This window comes from Hippopotamus amphibius, chromosome 17 (genome assembly GCF_030028045.1).
Source record: "Hippopotamus amphibius kiboko isolate mHipAmp2 chromosome 17, mHipAmp2.hap2, whole genome shotgun sequence".
NCBI lineage: Eukaryota > Metazoa > Chordata > Mammalia > Artiodactyla > Hippopotamidae > Hippopotamus > Hippopotamus amphibius.
In genome coordinates, this window is record NC_080202.1 from 53,614,685 (window position 1) to 53,640,831 (window position 26,147).

Below are 26,147 nucleotides of genomic sequence, written 5' to 3' on the forward strand. Positions count from 1 at the left end.
TGGGGTGAGTAGGAAGAGGGCTTGAAGAGGTCACCATCCCACACGGGGTGGTGGAAACAGACCCTGCAGGGTGGAGAGGTGGAGCTGTGGGGCTGGGCTGAGCCAGGGAGGGACGGGGTGGGCCCAGTGCTGCTTTTGCCTGCCCTGTTCACCCTCCATATGAAGGCCATTGGGGGAGCCTTCTTTGTGTCAAGCCACATGGGAGCACTGCTCCAGGAACCTTGTGGGTTCCGTCCCTCAGCTTGATCAGGGTGTTGAAAAGGATGGGGCAGGCAGAGCCCTCGCCCTGACCTGGCACAGGGAGAGCCCTCGGGTGCTGGCTATTGCTGCTGTTGCTTTTGACCTGCTGGCTGTCCCCCTCTCCCGACAGCCCCCTCGTCACCACCTGTCCTCTCTGTTTGCAGGCAAGGAGTTTGCTGTATCAGTTTCGCCTCCTGCCGCGGATCCCCTGCAGCCTGCACGACCTGTGCAAGCTGTGTGGGACTGGCATGTGGGACAGCGGTTACATGCCGGCTGTGGAGTGCACGGGCCAGCACCCGGGGTCGGAGAGCTGCCCGTACGGGGGCACCGTGGAGACGCCTTCACCCAAGCCCCCCAGAGAAGGCAGGAAGGGCCCTAAGATGCCCCGGGAAGGCTTCACTTTCCGCAGATAGGTTGGCCTCCCTGCACTGGACGAGGGGGCGAGGGAACCTCAGCCAGGTCCCAGGCATGGGGGAGGGGGTGGGGATGGGCATGGAGGGGACGGGATGGTAGACATGGAAGGAAAATTCCCTTGGGCGACATGAAGGGAAACTTTTCGTATTAAGGACAAAAGCGGAGTCCGGAAGTGACAGAAGCAAAACCCGCCAGCTGCTCAGAGAAAAGTCAGCTCCCAAAACAGCAGGACCAGAATGCACGGCCACCCCGCCTGGTGACAGAGGCTGGCCAGGTTCTCGTGTGTCCTGCCTTTGGTGGCGTCCCAGAAATTCCTCCAGCTTCATCAGCCTCCGAAGGGTGTTGCCAGGCATCAGGAAAGGCAGAGACAGAAACAGAAGGAGAGGTCTTGTGCACCCACCAGCGGCGGGGAGTGCAAAACAGGGGCATCCCATCTAGGTCCAGAGACATCTTTGCAAGCTGGACACACACCCCTCATCAGGCTTCATTCTCTGGAAGAACCAAACATACTCCACAGCTTCTCCAGCCAGAGATGCAAAGCTGATGCGAAGACATCTGCCAAAAAAAAAAAAAAAAAAAAATGCCCCACTGATTTCAGGGTAAAGAGGTGTAAGAGCTGGGGCGGGGGTGGGAGTGGGGGGAGCGGCCTGGGGGCTTTCACACTGTCCATTTCAGCATCCTATCCTCCTCGTATGTGAAGGAATCTGCTGCCCATGAGCCTGAGCATGGGCTGTTGAAGTGTTGGATTCCTCTCCCTTAGTTGGGGAGTGTCTACACTTGGCATTGTTTAAGGCCAGCCTCACCAGATACTGCAGCCAACTCAGGGCTGGATGGGTTGAGGTGTGTGTGTGCGCGCACACAAAATCCTCTGAAGGGAATGTGCAGTATTTGAGGAAAGGGGCATTACATGAACTGACCAACCAAGACAAAGGCATCTGAAAGTGCTGGAAAGACTCCCGCTTCCTACAGGGCCTGCATTCTGCCGTGAATGCTGGTCTTCTGTAAGTCAGCTTCTCAGGTGGTCGGACGCAAGAGGGACCACAGTACAGTAGCCGTCACTCAGGGCACCTCTGCTTTCTGTGTGGGAACCAGGTCTTCCCAGCACACTCCCCCTGCTCCCAAAGATTCTCATCAGTTGCTCCTTCTGCGATTTAGAGAAGGACAGACAAGAGCACAGGACTCTCAGCCAGTGTAAAGGGGTGGAGCCATTTGCACAGGAAGCCACCTCTTGAACTGGTAGGAGCAAGAAGCCTGGAATTGTTCCTTGAATTCTCCTGCACATCCTTCTGGGGAGAAAAATCCTTGAAGTGCTGAGAGTCGTTGTGGAGACACAGCCCAACCGAGGCTTCTTCCTGCGCTCAGCTTTTCTCACTGAGAGTGGACGCTGCTGGATGGCACCACTTTAAAAAGATGTTTATCAACAGGAAAGAGGAAGTTATCAGCCTCCTCCCTTCTCAGCTTCTCTCTTCTCCAAGAACCCAAGCACTCTAGCAGGCAGGAAACTGACACTGGTACTTCCAAGTTCCTGGCCCCTCTGTCCAAGAGCCTTTTGGGGAGACCATCCTGGAGCCCCATCAGTGCCTAGATCTTAGGGTACTATTATAGTCCAGCCACAGGGTCCAGGCTGGATGGGGGTCAACTTCTATTCTGCTCTGCTTCTGGGGAAAGAGGATTGCCTTTCCATCCAGAGCCATTAAGGAAATGGCTTGAGTTACCCAAGCACTATGTTGACCCTCCTCTAGAGACCACATCTCCATGAACAAGTGTACCAGTTATCCATTGCCACAGTAATGCTGCATAACAAATAGCCCCCAAACATGGTGGCCTCAAATAGCACGCACTTACCTAGCACATGAGTCTGTGGGGCAGCAGCTCAAGTTCTGGTCTGAGTTGGGCTTGCTCCCATGCTTAGAGCTAAGTCCCAGCGGGGTGCTCACCCATGTAGAGGTGTGTAGAGGTCAGACTTGGCTCTGCCCTGTGCCTCTTGCATCCTTCCCACAAGCGAGTCCTGGCCATGGCAAAGGTGCAGAATCAGAAGTGTATAGGCACCTTCCCAAGCCTTGACAGATGCCACCCCTATTGCCATCCCATTGGCCAAAGCAAGTCACATGGCCAGACTCAGTATCTAGGGGTGGGGAAATTGACCCTTCCCTGCAGTAAGAGAAGTGACATGGCGAGGGGCTGGGGATTCGGGGAGGGGTGAGGAATTGGGTGGCTGATACAGGGCTGGAACAGTCTACCAGAACCACAACAAATTCCTGGTCCAAATAACACTGTTTTGGAACAGGGCATGACCTCCCCTGAAGGCAAAGGAGATGCCTAAGAAGGGGGTGCTCCCCACTCATCCTCTGTAGCAGGAGAATGTCCGTGCATTTTATGATACCTTGTGCCTTTGGGCTGCTGTGTGTGGGGTGGAGGGAGAGGGGTCCTGGGATCCCTCACTTTGGAGGGTCCTGGGTGGAAAGCACTCATTCTGAACCTCCCAGCTCCCACAGCCCCTCACCCCCACAGCTCCCCAAGACCTTGTACCAAGTGCCACCCATGCCCTCACTGCTCCCACCCCTCACCCTGTGGGCTGGGCAAGGCCCCAGTGAGATCTAGGCCTCTCGGAGCAGCCAGGGCCTCAAAAGCTGAAGACCTGGGTGTGTGGGCTCTGTGAGGTCCTGCTGCTTCAGAGGGATGGAGAAGGCCCGCCCCTGCACGGCTCCCTTAATCTGGATGCAATTAGAGGAAACCAGCCAAAAACCCTGCGGCAGCTGTTGCCCCAGGATTATTCCCAGCCAGCAAAAGGCATTAGGGTGATAATTCAGTCATTAGACTTCTAGCCTTCCCACCGCCAGAACGTGCAAATACGGGATAATCAGCCCGGCCTGGCCATCCTCTGCGATGCTGCTTATTTAACCCATTTTTTTAAATGACACTTAATGTTATTGGCCAGTGTGCGTGTGCACGCATGCTTAAAAGTTTTCCCACCACTAATGTCTGTGCTGACGTTACATGATGTCGTTGGGGCCTCTGGGAAGAGAGAGCACCTTTGATGCACATGTGTTGGCACGGAAAGGGCAGTGGGGCAGGGACTCACCAGCCCAGGGGGCTTCACCCTCCCAGGGAAGGGGGGACAGTGGCAGAATGAAGCTGGGCCCGGGGAAGGTGGGGAATGCACAAGCTGGGGAAACAGTGCGGTTGGGGTCTGGTTAAGTGCAGAGGGGAACAGCGTGCTATTCCAGAAGGTTCTGACTTAAGTCCCAGCAGGGAAGACTTGGAACTCACAAGTCAAGGGAATTGGTGTTCTTGAGCCAATTAGAGAGATAGGGATGGGCAGGCTGGGGAGGGGTCCCCAGCCCACCCCTGCAGAGGAGGAGGGCCTGAAGTCAGAAGGGCATTTCCATTGGTGGCCTTGGTCTGGATGCCATCAGCAGGCAGCGCCGTGTTGTCCTCATTGGCTAAGTGTCAGGCAGGACAGAGGTTTTTGAATCCAGGACCTTTGAGTTTTTTGTAAAAGCCTGCTGGGCAGGACAAAGATGCTGGTCCTGAAATGAGGGCAGTAGCTGGCTGGCAGAGGTCACCCAGCTCTGACCTTTGATGGGTAGATGTAGGAAATGGGGCAAAATCTGTGGACCGCAGTGGGGCACCTCTGTGGCTCTCCCCTCGGGTTTTGTGAGGTCCTTCTGAGCTCTCTTATCTGTTTCTTGTTTGGTAGAAATAGCTGGGAGGGAGGCAAGCCCCAAGGTGGTGGGAATCTGTTCACAGCTGTGCCCTGCCCCTGCGGAAGCTTCTATCCTCTGTTTGGCCTCCCCTCCCCCATGCAGGGAGGCTGTAGGGTGGCAGGAGCACCTGGGTTCACCTGGCCAAGGGAAGGAAGCCTCTTCCAGTTTGTCTGCACAGCAGAGGTCCCAAGAGGCCGCCCTGTCTCAGAGGAAGGAGGAGGAGTTTCCTGGGAAACCCCACACACGTGCAGCGGTGCAGCCCGAGACCGGCTGTGAGCTGTGCCACGAACCCACAGCAAAGGAAAGGAGCCCATGGGTCTGGCCTGAGGTTGGGTACTTCCCCCAGAGACCCTGGGGAACCAGATGGCCCAGAATCTGATTAGCCCTGGGTTTTTAAACCAGGTTGCAAGGCCAAACCTCAAAGTGAAAGCATTCTGTCCCTGGCCATCCCTGGCTCAGCGGGAACTGCCCCCAAAGTTGTGAAGCCTAAGTACAGGGCTCCCCTACAGAGGGTGAGCAGTGATGCACGGAAGGAAGATACTTACCTAAGGGTCAGGAACCTGGTTCTTGTCCTGCCTCTGACCCTTCCCAGGTGCGTGACCTTCCCCCACTCTGAGCCTCGGTTCCCTCATTTGTAGAATGAGAATGGCACCGCCCACCCAGCCCACCTCACAGGACTGCTGCAGGGTCTCCCCAAGTGAAGGTGTCATGAAGATGGTTTACCAGCCCCTGGGGGCCTCACCTGCCACTCAGGGAAGCGGCCACTGACCTTGGCCTTGCAGCCTTGACGGAGAGGTGGCTTGCTCCCTACCCAAGAACTCACCCTGCTTTGGGAGTCAGCAAACTCGCTCCCTTCCACACCTCCACCTTGCTGCATGTCCCCGGCTGAGGGGGACCTCTCTGTGCCTCTTCTGTGAAACTTACCCCATGCCATCCCATGCCTGCCACAAGGAAAACCAACCATGAGCCATGACCTTGGTGACCCCGAGAGATGTGTCTGTGCAGTATGCCCAGCTCTGCATCAGGGATGTGGTCCGGGCCTCGGCGTCTCCCCTCATGACTGTGAAACTCATTCGAGCTGGGGGCTGTGGCCTGGGTCAGGCTGTAGAGACTGAAGAGGGGTGTCCCGGGGCCTCTGGGGGGCAGGACGGGCGTACAGGCATCTGGCCATTAAATACATTGTGCTGAATTTCTAGATAGGAAGTTACATTTCAAACTCAGAGACAAAGTCACTTAGTCATCTTCTCTCCAGCACCTTGGGTTAGTCAGAGGGCAGGGTTTCTGTTGTTTAAGGGAAAGTTTAATGAAATTCCCACCATTACCAAGAGATTACTGATGTCCATGGCAAGCAATTAGTTCTCTGTGTTTTTTGTTTTGTTTTTTAAATACAATCTCCCATTGGTCAGGCTGTGCCCCAGGCTTGGTACTGGCCACACTGACCCCTGGGACCACGGCCCCCACAGAGCTTCCGGCGCTCATGGTTTCCACTGCAAAGTAAATAAAATCATATTGACAACAAACATATGCTCTGTGGCGCCTCTAGGAGAAGGTCTGGCAAAGTTTGTTAGGTCAAAATGTGGCAGGTTTCGGTGCTGGGTGAAGAGGGCCCCCACGGAAGAGCGAGGAGGGCCGGAGGCCTGGCCACTGGCACAGCAGGCCCTGCTCTGGGGAGCCTGGCTGCGGACCCAGGGGTCCCTCAGGCATCTGAAGGGGGCAGGTGCTTGGCCTGCAGCAGGGAGGAGCTGCTTGCCTCCTAGGTTGAGAATTAGTGGGAAAGCGCCCATGAACCCCAGTGACCGGGGGCCCCGAGACTGGCCCCAGTGCCTGGAAACACACAGTGTTTTATTGAGACTTAGCTGCCAGGGCTCCAATTTCAGGAAAAGCCGGAGCCTTGCATTTGTGAACTTTTTACAGAGGGAGATGAATTTGACCTTGTTAAGGGTGGGAGTTAAAGGAAAAATTCAGGCATCCGCTTCTCTCATCTCCATGCCCCGGAGCCCTACTGCAGGGAACATGCCCCAGGGATTACAGGGAGGTGGGCAAGGGGGCTGGGGCATGTTCTGGTTCTTCTGGAGCATGCTGGTGGGCGACCGGCTCCCAGCCCTTAACACCGTGCCTGTGGGATTGTGAGCAGGTTTTCTGTGGTTTTGTATGTACCCCTGTCCTTTGGCCTGTGAGGGGAAGAGGGCACATGTGCCACTCTCCTGAATGTCTGCACTGCTGGGGGTCTCGTGTCTGCAGGGACTATCTCAGCCTCTACCCACCTGGCCTCGGCTGAGATGATGGAGAGTTTGTCACCCCTTCTCTGCAGGCCAGGGGTGCCCCTGCCTGAGGTTGGCTGGCCACATGGCCAGGAGGGGCAGCCGGCCCAGCTGATGCATCAGCTCACATGTATGGCTGGTGGCTCCACTTAGAGAAACCTTCATCTGTCCTTTTGGGAGCGGGAGGTGCTGCTTCCCCTCATGCCCGGCACTAACCTGGGATCTGACGTCACCTCTGACAGCCGAGTGCAGGCAGAGAGTGAGCTTGGAGTTCAGGGGCAGCAGCTCTGCCATCGCCACCCTCTAGGGCACGGCCGTGGGTCAGTTCATCCTCAGAAAGGGGTGGTCCCACCCCACAGAGCAGCCCTGCAAGGGGTCGAAGCCCATGGTGGCCCCCACCTTGGGCCATGGCCCTGCCTAAGAGGGCCTTTCAAACCAGTCAGGCGGCTGGTTTCCTGGGTCTGGCCCAAGCAGGATGCTTCATCAGGTGTTTGTCTTTGCTCTGCTCTAGCTCTCCCATAAACAACAGCCGTGTAGTCATGGCCACAGGGGTGTGCTGTCCGAGAGCCAGACTCTTCAGGGCGGCCCCTGGAAAGGCCTGGCCCCTGTTGTCCTGCGGTCCTGGGGGCTGTGCCTGGGAACAGCTTGTCTGTTGCAGTACGGACGGGCCACCGGCGCGGCTCACAGTCTTTACACCCCTGCTAGCAGCAGAGACCGCCCCGGGGCCCGTTCACTTCAGACAGTGAGCGTCCTGTGCACCACCCTAGTCCCATCATTCCTTCAGGCATCCATTCAGCAAGCGTTCAGCGAGCCCCACAGGGAGACAGGTACTATTGTCCCATGGACCTGCTCCAAGGGCCCAAGGCTGAGTCCACCAGCTCCCTGGGGTTTCTGGGGTGGACAGCACGTATTCTACAAACCCTCCATAGCAAAACTGCCTTGCTGGCCCTGGGAGAAGCTACTCAATGTCCACACCTTTGGCGCCTGCAGGGCAAACCTTGAACTCCTCGGGTCTGAGAGGCCTTTGGCTCTAGAGACTCAGGTGAGCCAGAAATGTCACTGGCATGATTTTCTTTCGGTCAAATTGAATCCCATTATGAGCCCTATCAACCCAGTTCAGTCTGTTTTTATTCGTGTCTCTCCTTCCCACCAACACCCACCTGAGGACATGCAATGAGCAGGGGTGAGAGGGATCCCACACAAAACATGCAGGGGGCTCTCTGCTCCTGGCCCGTTGTTCGCACTGACACACCCTCTGTCCAAACCCAAGGAGCCTGTGAGGTCTGGCTCTTTCCTTTGGCTGAGGCCCTGGCACAACTGCATCTCTACCCCCATCCTGTCCCTGTGCAGGGAGGCCACCACCACCATACACACACACACACACACACACACACACACACACACACACACACACACAGAGTGGGGAAGCCTGAGCCAGCCCCCTTCCTCCCCGGTTCGATTGTCCACCTCTCCTCAAGGAGCACCGGCTTTTAGAACAGAACCTGCAGGAGGCTGGCCACAGGCTCCTTCCCACCACTTGGCAGAAATCTGTAGGGGAAGGAGCACCAGGGCTTGACAAGCCTGGGAGATGCTTGGAAGAAAAACTACAGTGAGAACAGGGCCCAATCAACTCTGCGAGTTACTGGGCCACATGAGTGATCTCACTGTTGAAGGGGATGTGTCTTCACACCCACCCACCCCCCCACCTCCTTACGGCCATCGGGGACATTCCCACCCAGACATTGTCACTTTCTTTGCAGACTAGAGGACACCTGCCAGTGGCCTCATGGGCCAGACTCAGATGCTGGCCCTGGGACACCCCTAAAGTCATCCCTCCTCCTCAGTCTACACCCTCCCTCACCTGTGAGGCCCCCCTCTCTCTGCATTTCAAGAGAGTAACCAGACCTCTGGGCTCCTGGGGTGTGTACTGTGTAATCTGGACAAAGTGGTTTGAAAATATGCCATTCATTCTCCGAATATGATAATATGTCTGCCTTGATAGGTCAGATGCCACAAGCTCTTTCATCGGCAATTTGACACTGAACAAAAGAAAGCACTTTATATTTTGAGTCGTTAGAGAGAATGGCTTAATGGTTTTCTAAATGGATGTTTGGATGCTGAAATTAAGTTGGTGCAGCAGGGGGATAGTTCCACAGGCTGGGTATAGCAGCCTCCTCATGAGGGAGAAGCAGAGTCAAAACCTCAACTGGGACTTCCCTGGTGGTCCAGGAGTTAAGACTCCACACTCCCAATGCAAGGGGCCCAGGTTCAATCCCTGGTCAGGGAACTAGATCCCACATGCTGCAACAAAGATCCCATGTGCCGCAACTAAGACCTGGCACAGCCAAGTAAATAAATAAATTAATTAATTAAAAACAAAAAGCAAAAAACCCTCAACCAATAAGAGACATATGCATTTCAACAAAGTGAGAAACCTTTATCAGGGACCAGACACAAAGTTCACTGAGCTCATTGATTCCTGGCCGTGAATAAGCACAATAGAAAAAGACACTGAAGGTCCTAGTGGCCACAAGTTAATGGTGAGTGAGCACAATAGGCCAGCAGTTTTAAAACCTAACAGTAGAACACGGCAATGGGCAAGGGCCAGGAAGACTTTTGGGATAGGAGGTCAGAGCTTTGGATCAGTTCACTGGAGAATTATGGCCAATGTGTGTCTGGACACCAGCTACAGGGGGATGGGTAGAAGATTCTGAGAGGCACAACAAAATGACTGAAAAGACCTCAAAGGGTAGAGGATGGGGCCCTGTCCAAAAGAAAAACTAAAGGATAGTAAATGTTAGCAAGAGTTTATGACTTAATGATGAGAGTGCCAACTAGCTGCTCTCTTCCCGTGGGGAGAGCTGGGCAGAGACACGTGTGACAGGAGGCACTGCCAAAGGTTGGGCATCAAGAGAGCCACTCTCAAGTCACTGACCTCTTGCTGTCCCATCCCTCTGTCCTCCAGGACTCTTGGTGTGGACTCACCCTTCGTGCGAGAAGCCCATCGCTCACAGAGTTCCTCACTCTGTCCAAGTGCAAGAGCACAGGGCGTGTGAGTGGGGAGTGCTGGCTGTTCATATCAACTCATTTGGGAGCCCACTTTCTGATATGGGGCCTCAGTATCCACCCGTGAAAGGAAACCTAAGTGTACTTAAAGCAACCAGATGAGACAGAAAGCCAATGAGGAGTATACACATAGTGGGGGGAGGAGGGTGACAGTCGGCATGACAGTCCTCCCAGTGCAGTGTCGGTATCCAGGCCCTGCCCTCTGTTCTGCCCACTTCCCGCCCCTATTAGAAAACTTTAGAAACTTTAGAGAAAAGGTTCTGGGGACCCTCAGACCTCTGGGCAGGTGCCCTCTGGGGGAATCCCACCCACTTTCCCAAATGGCAGTGTCCATTCTATTTCCAGGCACGTTCTGCCTTTCTCCAAAGCCTGAGCATCCTTTGGGTTTTCTGATAAATCCCCAGCTTCTGTCAAATGATTAATTTAGATGGGAGTTCCCCACCCCCATTCTTGGTCTTACTGCTCCACTGGGCCACATGACTGCCCGAGCCAGGCTGATAAATAGCAGTGAACTTCTGGGCTCAGAGTCAGCAGCAGAGTGGCGAGGAGGGGGTGGGAGGTGTCCGGTGCACAGGGACATAGGGGTGAGGGCATTTCCAGGAGAGGTGAACTGCTGGCTTCAAAGAAGGATGAGACAAAGCGCTCAGCTCTTCCCCACATTGCCTGGAATGCACACCTCAGAGCTATTGGTGGGGAGTGGGGTCTTTCAGGTGGGTAAGCCAGGAACTGCACTCAGGCTGGTGCAGGTAGGAAGAGGCACTGCTCCCACAGGCGTTTCTTCAAGAGCTAGCAGGTGGGACAGCACAGCAAGGCTGGGAGATGATCCCCCTGCACCCCAACTTCCAGCCTGCAGCCTCTCCCAACCCCTCCCCAGCCTGTTGCATCTGCACCCCTCCCCCATGCAATGGCTGAAGGATTCTGCAGATTTTAATCTTACCAAAAAGACCACTGCCCTTCCCCTCAACCCACTGAGCCACAGTGCAGTTGCCAGGCCAGCCCCAAAGTGATTTCTGGGTCCCCCAAAGAGGGGAAGGCCCCCATAATCTGAAATGCAGCTATTGGTTCACCAAACCAACCTGGCCTTCTGGGTCCCTGCACAGACCTCCACTCACATCACAGCCTGAAACTGACCCAGAATGCCAAGGTCTGCTTGTAGAATGAGCTGCTGGGCCCCCAGAATCAGGCTTTGATTAGAGAGGACACCCTACCAGAAAGTGTCCCAGGGATGGGTACAGACTTCTGTGGTGCCCATCCCGGCTGAGGATGGAGTCCTAAGAGACTGCCAAAGCCTGGGCAGAACTGAGCTCCCCATAGAGGTTTTCCCTTCCAGAAAGCAGGTTCCAGAGTTTGAGTGGAAGCCTGCTTGGCATGCCCTGCCCCCTAGGCCCTGGGACACCAGGTAGGTTTGCACAAGGCTGGAGGCGGACTGCACAGGCTCCCCACTCCTGTTCTCAGCTGTCCTACGGAATCCCAGACATAGACCTGGCTGTGGGATTCAGCAACACAGTGCCGTCTCTGCAAAGCCTGGGCCTCTCACCAGGAATTGGTCTCCCAGGAGGGAGGGAGGTGGGCGTGTACTCCCATCCCCACCCCACCCACAAGAGGCCTGGGGAGCTAAGGTCCCTGCGCCTGGAGCCCCCACTGAGGCCTGGTCAGAAGGTGGCGCGTGTGGGCACAGTGGGGCCCCTGCTTCCTCAAAAATAATCCTCGTGCTAATTCCCATTTCCCCAGGAAGAGGGCCAGCGTCGCTCAGATCCATCCCATTTTCTGCAGAAGGGCTTTGTTGCTGCTTCTTTTGATTTCACACCCCGCGGGCCTTTTCTCTGAGTGGGGGTCCTGCCCTACGCCTGGCACATGCCTCAGGGCCACCATGTGGATGGGTTCCTGCCCATGTGGGGGGCAGGGAGGGGCACCAAGGGAGACGGGCATGCAGGGCAAGGCAGTGGCTGGGGCTTCCAGAGGGAGGGGACTCAGGGAGTGGAGGGGGCTCGAGAGCAGGGGACTGGGGTGGGAAGGGGGGAGAGGTTCAGGAGGGAAGGGAGAAGGAGGGGCAGCCCCCTCCATCTCTCCCGGGCCCACTGATCTAATCATATCAGTTGTGCTCCAGATAAATATTAATAACTCAGTGACAGAGGGAATTTGGGAGAATCTAATTAAAAGGGCACCATGCAAGCTGGCAGCTTTACTAAGAAATCACTCCTGGTGAAACCCATGGGCCGGGAGAGGACACACAATAAGCCCCCGAGAGGGCCCTAAGAGGGAGATGAGACTTCCTCCGTCCCCACAGCCGCCCACCCAGGGCAGCATGGGCAGAACATGACCTCTGGCAGGACAGGTGCCTAGCTGCAGTACCCTCCAAGCCCCACCACTCACCCTGCCCTGGCCCGTCACTCCCAAGCACCACCCCTGGGCACCAGCCTGAAGCTAGGGCACCTGGTCACCCCCCCCCCCACCATGCCAGCACCTTCACCCTCAGCTCCTCAGTCGCCCCCTCTGTCTGTCTGTCTCTGTGTCCAGCTGATGGTCCCTCTTGACCAAACCTGAACAAACACCCCATGCCCCATACTCCTCCAAAGGCAAAGAAAAGGCAACCTCAGAAGGGCTCCCTGGGTACCTGGGTTTCCCTGGTGGGGACTGGGGCCTCTCAGTAGTGCAGATCTGACCTCCCCCAGCAGGGCCAGGCCCCACTGCTGAGAGCTGTCCATTCTAGCCTCGGACAAAATCCTCATTCTGGGGCCAGAGTGGCCCCATGCCACGACCCCAGAGCCCAGTCAGCTTGGCAATATCCATCTGCCTGGTAGGTCCCTTGTCATGGAATTCACAGGCTCCCAGGGCCCATTTTCTCTTGAAATGAAGATTCACTGGGGCCCCTCGTGTGAGTTAATGATGCTCTTTGGCCTTCATCAACTTGGCTTGGTCCAGCTGGAGCAAGAGGAGCTAGGCACTGGGCAGCTGTGGACGAGGAGCAGTAGAACCCTGAGCCCAGTCAAGGTCCCTCCTGGGCTCTGCCATCGAGCAGCCCAGCCCCGTCCTCCCCTGGCCCTGGCCCTGCCCTTGACAGACAGATGGATGGCCTGTTAGGGCAGGCTACTCAGGTTCTGGACCTGAACAACAGCATCACTGGCTCTTTATTCTGCATTTGGGGTAAACAGATCTCTCTTTCCAGTCCCCACCTTCCCCCTAAGACTGTCTTCAGGAGAAGCCCCTGGGAGGGGTGGAGCACTGCTGGCTGGGAAGAGGCCTCCTTGGGGAGGCCAAGGAAGAGAAGGGGTTAGTTCACCTAGTACCACTCCAGGCAGGGGCTCGATCCTCCCAGCCATGTCCTGTCATCTGGAATACTCCCCATGGTGGAGAACTCACTACCTGTCAGTAGAAGCTGCTCTTTGGCCAGGAGCCATAGGACCTCTATGTGGACAGGCAGGCCTGAGGGTGAGGCCAGTGAATACTAGGGATGGGGGCATTTGGGACACTAACCCTGCAGGGTCCTTTCCATCCATTATAACATTCAATACTCACAGCAGCCAGATGGGGGCAGTGCTAGGTTTACCCCATTTCCTGGAGGAGAACACAGAGAGGTTAAGTAATTGGCCCAAGGTCAGCCAGCCAGTAGACAGCAGAGCCAGGACTGGTGCCCAGGTCTTTCTGATTCTCTTTTCCCTGTGTTTGGACACTCTGTGGCCAAGGGCTTTGGGCCATCCTTCCCCAAGGAAGGGGACATCTGAGCACTGTCCAGTGGGCACCTTGAGTCTCAGTTTATCACAGCCAGATGAGGGCAGTGCTAGGTTTACCCCATTTCCTAGAGGAGAACACAGAGAGGTTAAGTAATTGGCCCAAGGTCACCCAGCCAGTAGACAGCAGAGCCAGGACTGGTGCCCAGGTCTTTCTGATTCTCTTTTCCCTGAGTTTGGACACTCTGTGGCCAAGGGCTTTGGGCCATCCTTCCCCAAGGAAGGGGACATCTGAGCACTGTCCAGTGGGTACCTCAGTTTATCTGACTGTGAACTGAGCTGCCCGTGCTTTCTCTGGTTTCTCCCTCATGCCCACCCAGGGGATGAGGGGCAGGACATGCGAACTGGAGTTGCTATCTGACCTTGGGTATGATGCCTCCCCTCTCTGGGCCTCTGTCTGTGGGGCAGAAGGTTGGTATGTGATCCCCAGCCAGAGGACAGAAGTTCCCACCTCCTCTATGGGCTCACCTAGCACCCCCCCTCCACTGGGACCCCAACCCCCAGCAGGGAGGAGTCAAGTGCACCCAGACTGAGGTTTCCAGGAGCCACCAAGCTGCACCCAGGAGGCATCTCCAAGAGCTCCATCCCCTGCAGACTGGTGGGAAACACACAGATTCTTTTGCCTGCCAGGCTGGGAGCCCACAGGGTAGAGGGACACACTCAGAGTTGGATGCACCCCTGGGCTTGGTCCTGAGGTGGGGGAGGAGGCAGCGGCCAGGGCCCAAGGGGCAGCTCTGGGATGGAAGGAGGGGCCACTAGTTTCAGAGTCCCCCTTGACACTTCCCCGCAGGGAAGGCGGCCCATTAAAAAAGGCGGGGAGTGAGGACAGGCCCACTGGGAGCCCAGTGGTTCTCAGGAGGCAGAAGTGGGGCAGGGCAGGGCTATGGGGAGTCGATTCTGAAGTAACAGAGGCCATGCCTCTCACAGACAGTCCAGGCCTTGCCTCAAGGGGTGCAGTGAGGAGTGGGGGAGAGCGAGCTCTGGGCTCTGTCCCTGTTTCCCCAGGTTAACGCCTCAGCTGTAAAACAGGGCTCTTAGCTCCCTCCTCTCAGGGAGAATAGTAGAGACCATGCATTGAGCACCTGTGGTATACCAAAACCCTGGACCAGGTAAAGGATGGGTTTTCAGAGGAGAAATAGGCTAGGGGAGGGAAGCTGCTTGCCTGAATCCGCAGGGAAGAGTCACGGGTAGATTAGGAACTGGTGGGGCGGGCTCTTTACAACCCTCTGCACCCCTTTCCTCTTCCTGCCTACTTGTTCCCCACACACAGGGCTGCCTCAGGGGGGCTCTGGCCTCTGCCCTCGTAGGATGCTGTCGGGTCCACTGTGTCTGCTGTGCGGGACCAGGAAGGAAGAGACCTGGACCAGCCCGAGAGATGGTCATCACAAACATCACAAGGGCAATGTGCAGGAAGCTTGACAAGCTCCGCTGGTGGCACCAGGGCCCAGAGGGAGTGATGCGTGTGAGGCTGGGGGGCCAGGGGCTGTGAGGGAGGGTGCAGTGTCTGCACCCTGGAAGATGCCTGCGTCCTGCATCTCACCCGACGTGGCGTGGCTACCAGGAGTCACATCTTCCAGCCATCCTGGAACCAAGGCATGCACGCCTGCCTTAAAGGGGCCCCGCATCCCAGGTACCAGAGGGTCAGCTCAGGATCAGAACACAAGGGAAGCAGTTATGCTCACTGGTCATGTCACTCTGCAGGGTCCTCGCCCTAACCGGACGTGAGAATTACCTGGGGACTTAAAACCAGGGGTGCCGGACACCTCCCAGATGTGCGGGGAAACGGGGGAGGCCCTATCTGATTGAAGGTCCTCAGGATCCTCAGAGGGGATGCCCCAGCCCTGCCCACTAAGGGGGCTGCTCCCTGCTGAAGCCTGGTGTTCCCTCGCTGCCCCTCCCTCCCCCTACCACTGAAGCTGACCTCTGGGGCTGTATGGAGGTACCCACCCTCCTCCCCAGGGAGGCATTGGGTGGGAGTGTTGGGCATCTGGGACTCCCTGGGGTTCTTTTCACTTTACCCCCACCTTTGCTTTTATATTCTGGAAACCACAGAAGAAGAACCTTCCTGTATCTGCAAGTTTAGAACGCTGATCCACAGACTTGCTGATTTTCCAAAGTGCTGAGCTAGTGTGGCCACAACATGCGTCACACACCTTGTAAGATAAGAACCAGCCCCCAGTGAGTCCTTGGCGGCCCCCAGGCCAGGCCTGCCAAACCTGCCCTGCCTGCCCCCACCTTCCACCTTCTCTAGGGCCACTGATGCGGGACTCCTGGATCAGAGCACACTTGGGGAACCAAGGCTGGACCAGGCAAGGCAAAGGGGCATTGAGCTGCTCTCACGTCCACCCAGCTGGGCCTTAAGGCCCAGCCCACCTCTCCCCACGTGGCCTCTCCTCTCATCTTCTGTGACCCCCATAGCACCCCACAACTTTGGGCCCTGGTCCCCATGAAGAGCAGTGCAAAGAGAGACTGGGTTTCCAAGGGTACCAGCTTTGGCTCTGAGGCCATCTTTCATGGGGCCTCCCAGCCCCAGCCCATTTCTAGGCAACATGGGTCTCCCCTAATTTGGACTTTGACTCAAGGAGTGGGTGGGAGGCTGTGTTTGCTTTTGAATCCTACATTCTTGCATCCAGCTGTGGGAATTTGGGCACATCGCATGACCTCTCCAAACCTGAGTGCCAGCAACCAGGACATTGGTTCTACCTCCCAGAGCTGGCTCCTCCACCCCCACCCACCACACCATGGACTGCCCACCGGGACCCTCAACCTCAGCAGTGTGTCATTGGCATGGCCCCATGGCCCCCACACTCAGCACGGAGCCTGGCCTACAGCAGCCTCTTGGTGTTTGAGGATAATAAATTAATAAACAAGGGCCCCTCCCTGACGCTCAGCAAATATTGTCAGAATGAAGGCACGTCACCACCAATACAGACACATGTCAGAGTACATAGACCATAAAAGAGGCTGTGACAAGTGCTGATGGGGCCGATAAGATTAGATCCCAGACGGAGAGGCCAGCTCAGCAGGTCACCGAGGGGTGCACAAGGTGGAGTTTGAGAACATTCTCGCTGCTCTCCAGAATCCTCTGTGCACCGAGGGTCCTTTGGTTCCAATCCATTATCTCTCACTGTGTGACCTCGGGCACATCGCTTAGCTTCTCTGAGCCTCACTCTGCTCACCTGTAGAATGTGGACAGTAACAGTATCCACCTCGTATACTCCTTAGGAATTAAATGAAAGCAGGAAGTAACATATAAATCATGTCATGTGTGCCCGACTTGTTGGAAGCCCTCAAACCGCAGCCATGTCATTAGGGTCTGCCTCATCTCGCGTGGAGTGCACAGCTGCAGGAGAGAGTGAGTGGCTTGTCCCCTTGTTCTCAGCTCTGCTGCCCTGTCACCCTTGACCCCATCTCTGGGCTTCACCCACCAAGGGCTCAGTGCCTGCCCCACAGCAGGTGTGAGAAGCAAAGACCAGGGGACAGGGAACTGCACCATGGGCCCAGCACTCTGTCTACTGCTTGTCCAGCCCTCAGAGCGCCCTGCAGACAGGCAAGCAGGCAATTCCTGGACCATTTCACAGATGAGCAGACAGAGGCATAGAGATTTTGTGGAATATGCTAATGTCGCTTGGCCTGACTGGGGCCAGCCCAGAGGGAATGGGGTGGGTGGCGGGGTGTGAACATAGAGGGGCCAAGGGGTTGGGTGTATCCAAGATGGGAAGGCCACCTGGGCCTGGCCACAGCTTGGGGTTGCTGCAAACCTGTGCTCAGCCCCCTTGGTCAGGGAGGGACCACTGTGATACTGGTGCCTGGGCCCCTGTGGACCCTGCTCTGGCTGATGGGGGGAGGGTCCCAGGAAGCAGAAACTGTGTATAGCACAGATCAGCCTCTGCTGGATGTGACCCAGGGCTGGGCAGCTAGCAAGGGTTTCCCACAGTCTCACAGGAGTTGAATCTTTCACAGGTTTTATTTTCGCCTGAGAGATAGCGCTATCTAAGCATTGTGACTCTGGCGGTTTGGCCTCCCCAGGCTGGGGGAGGTGGTGTCAGGGGAATGGGGGGGGTCCCTGGAGCCCCACAAAGGATGAGGGGGTTGTCAGAGGAGGGGAACCTCCTCAGGAAGGTCTCATATTCCTGGGGGAGGGCCAGGGAAGCTGGGCCAAGGCCTCCAACCTGGGGGAGGGACTCAGTGACACTGGGGGTGACAGGGTTGGTGGCCAGGAGCTACCATGCTGGGGGAGGGGCATTGGAGTCCTAAACCTGGGAGGCTGGTATTGACCTAAAACAATAAAACAGCCAGATATTTTCCAGCAAAATGGGTTTCTTTGGGAACAGCAAAGAATTGAACTTTGGGACATGCAATCCACAGCAAACCACAGACAAGTCCAGAGAATAAAGGAGAGACACTTTTTTTTTATAGGGGAGAAAGGGAGTTGGGAGGGTTGTTATAAACAAAGAGCTCATTGGAGGAAACCAAGAGTTGGAAGTGTTGTGGGTTTTCATTGGCTGAATTGTGACAGTCTCTCATTGGCTGGGCTGTTGCCAGGCTGAGAGAAATTCTTCCTCCAGCTGAGTAGAAAAGTGGTAACCTTCTTGTTGGAGATACAAGATACTCTCTTCCTACTGGGTCTGCAACTGACTCTGAATGGTAGACCATGAGAGCTCCCCTTCTGGCTTCCCAATTCCATTTGAAATGAGGTTTCTGTTTATTAAATGTCACACCACAGAGCTGAGGGATGGTTCCACAAGGCTTGATTGGAAGTGCTCTCTCTGCCCCCTGACCCCCAACAGCTCTATGTGCATTGGAAGACCCCCATGCCTGTGGCAGTCGTCTGGGGACCCCAGCTGCTACCCACTTCCAGTGGGTGGTTTGTGTCATCCAGGGAAGAGCCAAGAGCCTGACACAATGTGATGGAAAGAGCACAAAATTCAGAATAAGGGGGGCCCTGAGTTTCTGGGTCACGGTGCTTAGTTTACACAAAGAGGAGTCTGGCCTGAAGTGAATGCTTTTGGGGCCCCTAAATGAGACGGGGACCAGCCAGGCACGCTCAGTTATTCCTCCTAGTGGCCATACAGGGAAGGGCTATTATTATCCCCACTACCTAGATTAGGAACCTGAGGCACAGAGAGGTTAAGTGACCTTCCTGAGGTCACACAGCTCCTTAGTGGCCCGTGCTGGGTCACTGTAGTTCCTCTCACCCTCACCTTTTGCCCTCTAGGTTGCTAACGCCAAGAGGAGGATGACAGCTCAAGGACAGGTGTCCCCAGGGAAAGATTGGCCCCCCAGAATGAGGGAGTGGTGACTCCCACCAGCACTGAGCAGGGAGCAGGGAGGTAGCTGGCCCCCACTGTAACCCGGCCTGGGCCCCACTCATCCCATCAGACAGTGTCCTGAGAGAGAGAATGCACAAACCAACCGGAAATGACTGAGGACACTCAGGAGGAGTTCGTCCTTCCCACAGATGGGATGCCTGAAGGGATAGGCTTACGGGATAAACAGGAGGCAGTGTAACAGGGTTCAGATCCCAATCTCTGTGCCTCAGTTTCCCGCCCACCCGAGTAGGAGGACGTTGCCACCTTCCACACAGGGTGGCTGTGGGGAGTGAGATAATTGAGATAAATAAAGCAGGTGCCTGGCACCAAGCAGGCCCGTAACGGTCCAAAGCTGCTTTAGAGAATTTCGACAAAACCCTCAGAGAGGAAGCAGGCTCTCTGATGTCCTGGTTCCCTGTGGAAGGGCTGAAGATGGCGGTGGAGGGGGGGACGGTGATTGAGCAGCCCCCCTTCCTGTAGCCAAGGGGCTGGTCAGCCTGGCCTGTCTGAGGCCTGGGGGCCTCCTAGAGGGGCTGCTCCCTGACCACTCTCAGCTATCTCTCAGCCTTGAACTTTCTATTCTGTTTTGCAATCAGCTCAGAAAGCGGCATTTCTAAACTCCCTTCTTATCACCGGGAAACTTCTGACACAACAATAGCTGATTGTACTGGTCTCCTGGGTGCGGCTGAATTCCTGGACACCCCCCCCCCCGCCCCCCAACACACACACACCTTTTTTTTTTTTTTTGGTAGCTTTGGAACTATAATGATGCCATTGTGATTGGTGTGTTTAGGTGACAGTGTGACCCTTGAGTTTAGAAGCATGAAAAGGGTGGTGGGGGCTGGGCAGAAAGGGGCAGAGGAGGAGAGAGGGGGGACCCGGAGGCAATTAGTGAGACAATCAAGGGAAATCTTAGAGCAACGAAAGGACATTACCTTCTGTAAGTCACCTGGAGACCGCAGTGCCTGGACTGGCTGGATTCGAACATACGTACTTCCTTGTCAAAATACCAGTTTTTTTTTCAGTTATTATAATTTTCTCCCCCCACCTCGAGCCCAGCCAGTATGACTCAGCTGCATAGAGCTGATACAGATTCATCTGAACGTAAAGTAGTAACAACAGGCCTTCAGATAACAACCCTTGGTCGGCCACGCGCTGCCATGGGGAGTGAGTCAGGCCCAGCCCCTGGCCTGTGCAGCTCTGTGACCCTGGGCACACTGCTCTCTGGAGCTCAAGGTCTGTAAATAGAGCAGGTAGGGAGTCCTGCATGGTGGGGGTGGGGGGGTGCCCTTGGTTCACATGTAGGTGTCGGCCACTGGCAAGAGCCCCTGGACCGGGCCTTGCACTCCTGCCTCCGGTTCACTAGCTTGGGCTCCCGGGGAGACGCCCCCCTCCCCCAGAGTTCAGGTGCCACGTGCTACCACTGTCCCCTCAGCCCAGAGGACTTCCGGCCTCACCCGGGCTCCCAAGAAAACCCTGGGAGGCATTTCTTAGAACGTTCAGCAGTTGCTGCACATTCAGAAGCACTTGGCAGGAGCCCCAACAGCCGGAACAGAGAAGCAGATTGAATTCTGAGACCTGGAAGCCAGGCACACTGGCGGGGAGACTGGGAGGGCCAGTGTGGGGCCGGCGTGGTGCCGGCATGGATGTGGGGACCGGTCACTTCGTGGGAGTTCAGGCGGACCTCGAGCCATGCTGCCCCCCAGGGCCTCTATCTGCAGAGTGGCACCTCCAAGCCTAACCCTTCCTTGGCTGGCTGGTCCAGGTAAATGGGGAAACAGGTAAATGATGGATTGGCATCTGACACCGTGCACAGGCTCACAGATGGGAGTCATCATCTTTGTTAAAAAAACAAATATGCTTAAAGACATTGGTATTTGCTCTCTTCTGGGTGTTTCATGGGCTTCATCCCACTCAGCCTTCCCCACAGGATCTGACTGGGAAAAGAGAGGCACTTGCCCAAGGCAAGTCCCTGGTCCGTCTACCGGCCCATTTCGTGGCAGCGGCTGAATAGGCCTCTGGCTGACTCCAGGGACATGCCAAGGAGGCTCGTGGATACGAGGTTTTATTTCTGCCCTGAGACTCCTTCTTACCCTGGGTGAGGCTCCCCAAGGCCTGTGGGACAAAACCTGGACATTGAAAGAGAGACCTGGCCCAATGTCATCTTCCCAAGTGGCTGGACTGCCCTGCTCAGCAGAGGGCCTTCAAGGGTTTGGGCTCCAGAGGGACATGGCCTTGGAGAGCAGAGAGGAGCAGCCAGGTTGGGAGGGGCCCACAATTGGGAGGACCCCACGTTAGAGACATTCACAGACCATTGGGGTGGGGGTTGGGAGTAGCCTTCACAGGAGTGCTAGTCTGTCCTAGAGAGAGGAGACAAGGCTCACTCTTCCCTGGGCAGGGCGGGCAATTCAATCCAAGAAAGGACTTTCAGGTAGAGTTGTCCTGTGGTGGAGCCATGAGCTCTGTGTCATTGCATGGTGCAAGCAAGCCTGGAGGGGGTGCTGGCTAGCAGGTCTGGGGGTCAACCAGATGACCTTTGAAGCCCTGAGAAAAGGCCAAAGGTTCTGAGAGATTAGCTCAGACCTGGGGGCGAGGGAGGAAGGAATGGGCTCAAGTCAAGGGAGGGCCAGGGGTGGAGGGGGCTCCCAAGGACCCAAGGGATGCTGGAAATGCTTGTGTGTAGATCCTGTCTGGCAGGGAGCCAGGGCACCCTGCGCTGTGTGCTGTGGACAGAGCCATGAGCCACAGGAAAGAGCCACCGTGCAGAACCAGATGTGAAAGGGATAGAGGCCAGGGCAAGTTGGGAGGAGCTGTCAGAGCAGGTGAGGTCAGCCAGGAAGGTTTCCTGGGAAAGGGGACTCTCCTGCTGGGCAGGAAGGACATCTGAGAGTATCTCCTGTGTCATACTTCCCCCAGGAGAGCAGAGGCAGGCTGCCTCCACTGGGACACCCAGAGCTGGCAGGTCATCCAGCCTCTTACTGAATAAGTGGCAGAAAAACCTAAGACTTTAAAGAAAAAAAAATTATTGAAGTGAAGTTTAGATGACATAAAATCAACCATCTTAAAGTGTACAGTTCGGTGGCATTTAGTACATCCATTATGTTGTGCAACCATCACCTCTATCTAGTTCTTCAACATTTTCATCACCCCAGGAAACCTGTGCCCATTGAGCAGTTTCTCCTCATGCCTCTTCTCACAGCACCTGGCAGCCATCAATCTGGCTTCTGCGTCCACAAATTTGCCATTCTGGATATTTCATATCCTAAGCCATTTTTAAAAGAGCAAAAAGCAGACAGCTGGGATCTGGTCTCTCTGTGTGTTTCCAGCTGTGTGGGCTTGAGCATAATATTTTGTCTCCCTCTGCCTCAGTTCCCTCCTCTGAAAAATGGGCATGAGTGTCTCATAAAAGGGTTGTTGGGGGCATAAAGGGGTCACCTAGGTAGAGTGCAGGGCCTGCCCCTGGAAGCCTGGGTGCATTTTAGCTGCTGTTGCCATGGGTGTCAGATGTTAGGATGGTGTGGGACAGGTTAGCCAGGGGTGTGGAAGGTCAAAGCCTGGTACAGCTCGTGCGTGTCACCTGGGCCGGTCACATACCTGTTTCCAGTCTGCATCTGCTCCTTCCTACTTCTGTGATATTGGGCCTCAGTTTCCCCATCCGGAATGGTAGGGCCTCCCAGGGGGTTAGGCCTGGCACAGTGCCAAGAGTTAGGAGCTGCTCAGGAAGGAGTATTCTGCACCCGAGCAGGGGTGCAGTGGGGACCAGGGTGGCCTTGAGAGGAAAGTCCTTGACTTGGCAACAGCAGGCAGGTAGGTGCCCAAGGCCACAGTGATGGGGGTTGAGAGCAGACAGGCAGGGCCCTGGCTCCTCCGCCGTGTCCTCTGGAGCCAAGCTTTTGAACAAGTGGCTGGATGCTTCCTGTCCTGGCTCCCCTTACAGGCGATCCATCAGCTCAGCTGTTACTGTCTGGGCCAGCGAGTGGCCATAAATGCACCTGCTACCTCCCACCCCCACCCCCCCGCCCCACAAGTGGGCCAGGTTTTATGTTGTAAGAACACTGTGGGGCGTCTCAAACACACCGCTAATGACAGGCATCATGAAGCAATAAAAGTGATGGGGCTGGGAGGGGGCTGGCAGGAAGGGTGGGGGCCCACCAGTCCCGGCTCCCCTGGCGGTGGTGGCAGGAGCTCTCGGAGAATTGATTAGTCTTGGACGTGCTGACCTTTTTGTTCTTGAAAAATTGCTTTTGAGCAGCTGAGGCAATAAAAGTAAATTGATTCAGAGAGTACGAGGATGAAATTTGCGTTAGCCAGGGAGGGGCGGATAAACACCTCATGACGTCAGCACTCCTCTTCCCCCACCCCCAGCCCCAAGCTGTGGGCAATAGGAGGGCAGGACCTGAGGAGCAGGCAGGGCCGAGCTGGCTAGAGCCGTGGGGCCTGGCACACACTCAGCGGGGCTTCATCAAACATCTGGACAGAGAAATGAAACTGATAGTGAACAAGGGGGGGCTGGAGATGAAATGACGTAGGAGTGTGGGGAGGGGAAGGAGGCAAAAAAAGAGAAAAACACCAAAGCAAAAAAGCGGGGGGGATTTAGGCTAGACAAGAAGAAGGCAATGAGGATGACCCAGAAGGGAATCGGAAAGGAGAGAGGGGACGAGATTAGCCCTGCCCAGGGCTCTCCTGAACACTGCCTGTACCTGACCATCTCATTTAATTTTCACAAAGCCTTATTTTTTATCCCCATTTTATAGAATGTGGAAACTGAGGCCCAGGGAGGTCATATCACCTGCTCCAGGTCACCCAGCTGGGAAGTAGTAAAGCCCAGTTGAGCCCCGCAGGGGGATCCCAAGGGTGGACCTGTTACTAAGTCACTGTCAGCACCAAGGAGTTACTGTGGGCTTAACAAGCCCCCCTAACCTGTGGTGTCCAGATGAGAGGCTCAACGCAGATAAGCAGCGGCCGAGGCCCTGAGTGCAGGGTGGTGGGCTGGGTCTAGGCCGTCCTGCAGTCTCTGCCTGTTTCCCTCACCGCCCAGAGCCCATTTCTTCACTGGGGGCCTTGGGAAAATGACATGAGTCCAAGTTTGTGAAAGCCAGGGCTATGTGTGCAGGTGCCCAAGATGTACTGGGGAATTGGACCCAGCCACTGGCCCAGGAGAGGGTTAAATCATGTTTGATCCCTGCAGCAGCCCAAATCCCCCCCTTCTGCCAAGGCCTCTCCAAGGTCATGGGCCACTGCACTGGATTTGGGTTTGGGGGTTCGAGATGTGGAATGCTGTGACTTTTTGGTTGGAGTGTGTGGCCTCAAGTGGTGACTAAACATCAAATCAGGCCATGCAGGAAGTGGTTGATGTCTCCCTAAAATGCAGGCACCCCAAGGGGAAAAACCCAAACAATGTCCAAGCTCTGTGGATGATCCTGTCCCCGAGACTGCCCTCTGCCCTCAGCGGCCCCAGAGGGACCAGCCCCCAGAGAAACGTCACCTCAGACATTCTGGCTCCCACACCCTGGCATGACTCCCCCACCCACTAGCACTGCACTCGGCTGGCCTCTGCTCTGCCTCTGTGTCACCACGCGCTCACACCTGCGGCGCCCTTGCTCCTCACCCAGCCTCAAGAGAGGGCCTGGAGGCTTTGCTGCCTCTCTATCCCCCGCGAGGGAAGGGGCTTGCCAGGGTCTCCGGAAGGCCTGGGTTTCCTGCCTCCCGGGATGCCAGCACGTGGCCACCCAGGTGCCCCAGCCCCCGTGCGCAGCTCCAGCAAGAAGGGTTTGGGGCAGACCGTTAGGGTTCGGGCTGCTGTCTGAACCCCAGGAGGGAGGGGCTGCCTGGAGCCGCGGGGCGGCCCCGTCCCCCTCCCCTTCCACCTTCCCCTCCCCCTCCCTCTCCCCCTCCGGGCTCCCGGGGGCGCGGCGGGCCTGGGGCGCACGGGTTGCCCGGCGACCACGCCGTTGCCAGTGGAGACGCACGCACACTTGCCCCCGGGCGGCGGAACAAACGCAGGCGGCGGCAGGCGGTGGGTGCCTGCGCTAGGGGGTGCACAGCGGGAGATGCGAATACCGACCGCCCGGGGGCTCCTCCAACCTTCTCGGTTCAGGGGCGGGGGGGGGCCTCTGGCCCCCATTCCACAGTCGGGGGCGGGAGGACCGCGGGACGCCGATCCCAGCACCTCCAGCCCTGGGCGCCAACCTGCCCCGCGCCCACGAGCGAGTGCAGGAGAAAAGGAGGTTTTGACTGCTCGCGCTTCCCACCCCGGCTGCCATCCTCCTGGCAGTCTGCCTGCAAGGGTCCCAGGAGGATGGAAAGAGGGATTTGTCACGGAAGATGGGTTATTTCCTTACAGGGAAACTGAGGCTCTGACTGGTTGGGAAACTTACCGGAGATTTTAACTGCTAGCGACTTGACGGGTAGTGCTAGGATTTGATCCCAGACTCCTCACGCTGCCCACTTTGCTCCGTAGCCTGGTGAGTGACCCTGAATGGCGCCCTCGCCCTCTCTGGCTGCCCTCTTCCCGCTGTAAAAAAGGGGCGGTTCCTGGATCCAGGAGTGGGGCATGGGATGCAGGCTTGGGCCTGGCGCTGGGCCGGGAAGCCACTGCTCCGCCCCGCCTCCCTCCCAAGCGGTCCTGACACTGCCAGGGCATGAATAAAGCCTGGCAAAGCGCCGGGGACAGTGTGCAGAGGTCAGCCGAGAGGGTTGTGCAGGCAGCCTTCTTGGGACTGGCTGCCAGGTGCAGCCAGGCGATTCGGCCTGGACCCAGGCTGTTTCACTTCCCCTGGAGCAGAGGGGCAGTGGGCAGAGAGGTGGGGCTGGAAACAGGGGACCCAGCCAACCACGTGCTGGAGCTGAGAGCAGGGAATTTACCGAGGTCGCATTTTAACCCCTAGTCCCCCTCCCTCTGAAGACCAGTCTAGGGAAACTGGCAGAGGCTGCCGTGGGAGGTCCCCTCCTGTGTCTTGACTGGTTGTCCAACCAGTGGCATCCATGCAAGGCTCCACAGCAAGATCCTTGCATGAGTAGCTTCTAAAAGACTCCAGGAATCCTGTGCCCCCAAATGTGGCTGAAGGCCTACCAAGTATCTAGTCTATGATTATTCCTTCAGCAAAGATTCATTCAGCAATATCCAATTGTCTCAATACTGTTGTAATAAAATGCAAATTCCTCTGAAAGTGTTCTGGATTTCAGAGTAGGTCTTGTCATTGTCAGATACTAAATGTGCTATGCCAAGCAGGTCAGTGACTATGACATTGAAAGGGCTCCTTTCTGGGGAAAGGGGATCACTTCTGACCTGGATAATGTACCCACCACCACCCAAATTTATCTCTCTCCCCAGTACCCGAGGTTGGTGGAAAAGGAAAGCATTCTCTGTACGGCTGCTCCCATGGTGACCTATGAGCCGTCCACTCACCATGTGTCCTG

General features: G+C 56.2%; 1 protein-coding gene and 1 long non-coding RNA gene across 5 annotated transcripts in view; one reads left to right on the plus strand and one right to left on the minus strand.

The window, feature by feature from the left end:
• Positions 1–4,753, plus strand: part of TBC1D16 (TBC1 domain family member 16) — an 83,280-nt gene extending 78,527 nt beyond the window's left edge. For all 4 annotated transcript variants that reach the window (XM_057715737.1, XM_057715738.1, XM_057715739.1 and 1 more), the window contains one exon: positions 405–4,753. In XM_057715737.1, coding sequence (XP_057571720.1) covers positions 405–653 — 249 coding nt within the window. In that variant the 3' untranslated portion in view covers positions 654–4,753. The remainder of the gene's footprint in view (positions 1–404) is intronic.
• LOC130840328 (uncharacterized) lies at positions 1,077–25,212 on the minus strand. The gene is made up of 3 exons (XR_009049997.1): positions 25,106–25,212; positions 2,500–2,662; positions 1,077–1,209 (listed from the first exon to the last, which is right to left on the minus strand). It is a non-coding gene; the product is annotated as an uncharacterized LOC130840328 (long non-coding RNA).
• Between the last annotated feature and the right edge of the window lie 935 nt (positions 25,213–26,147).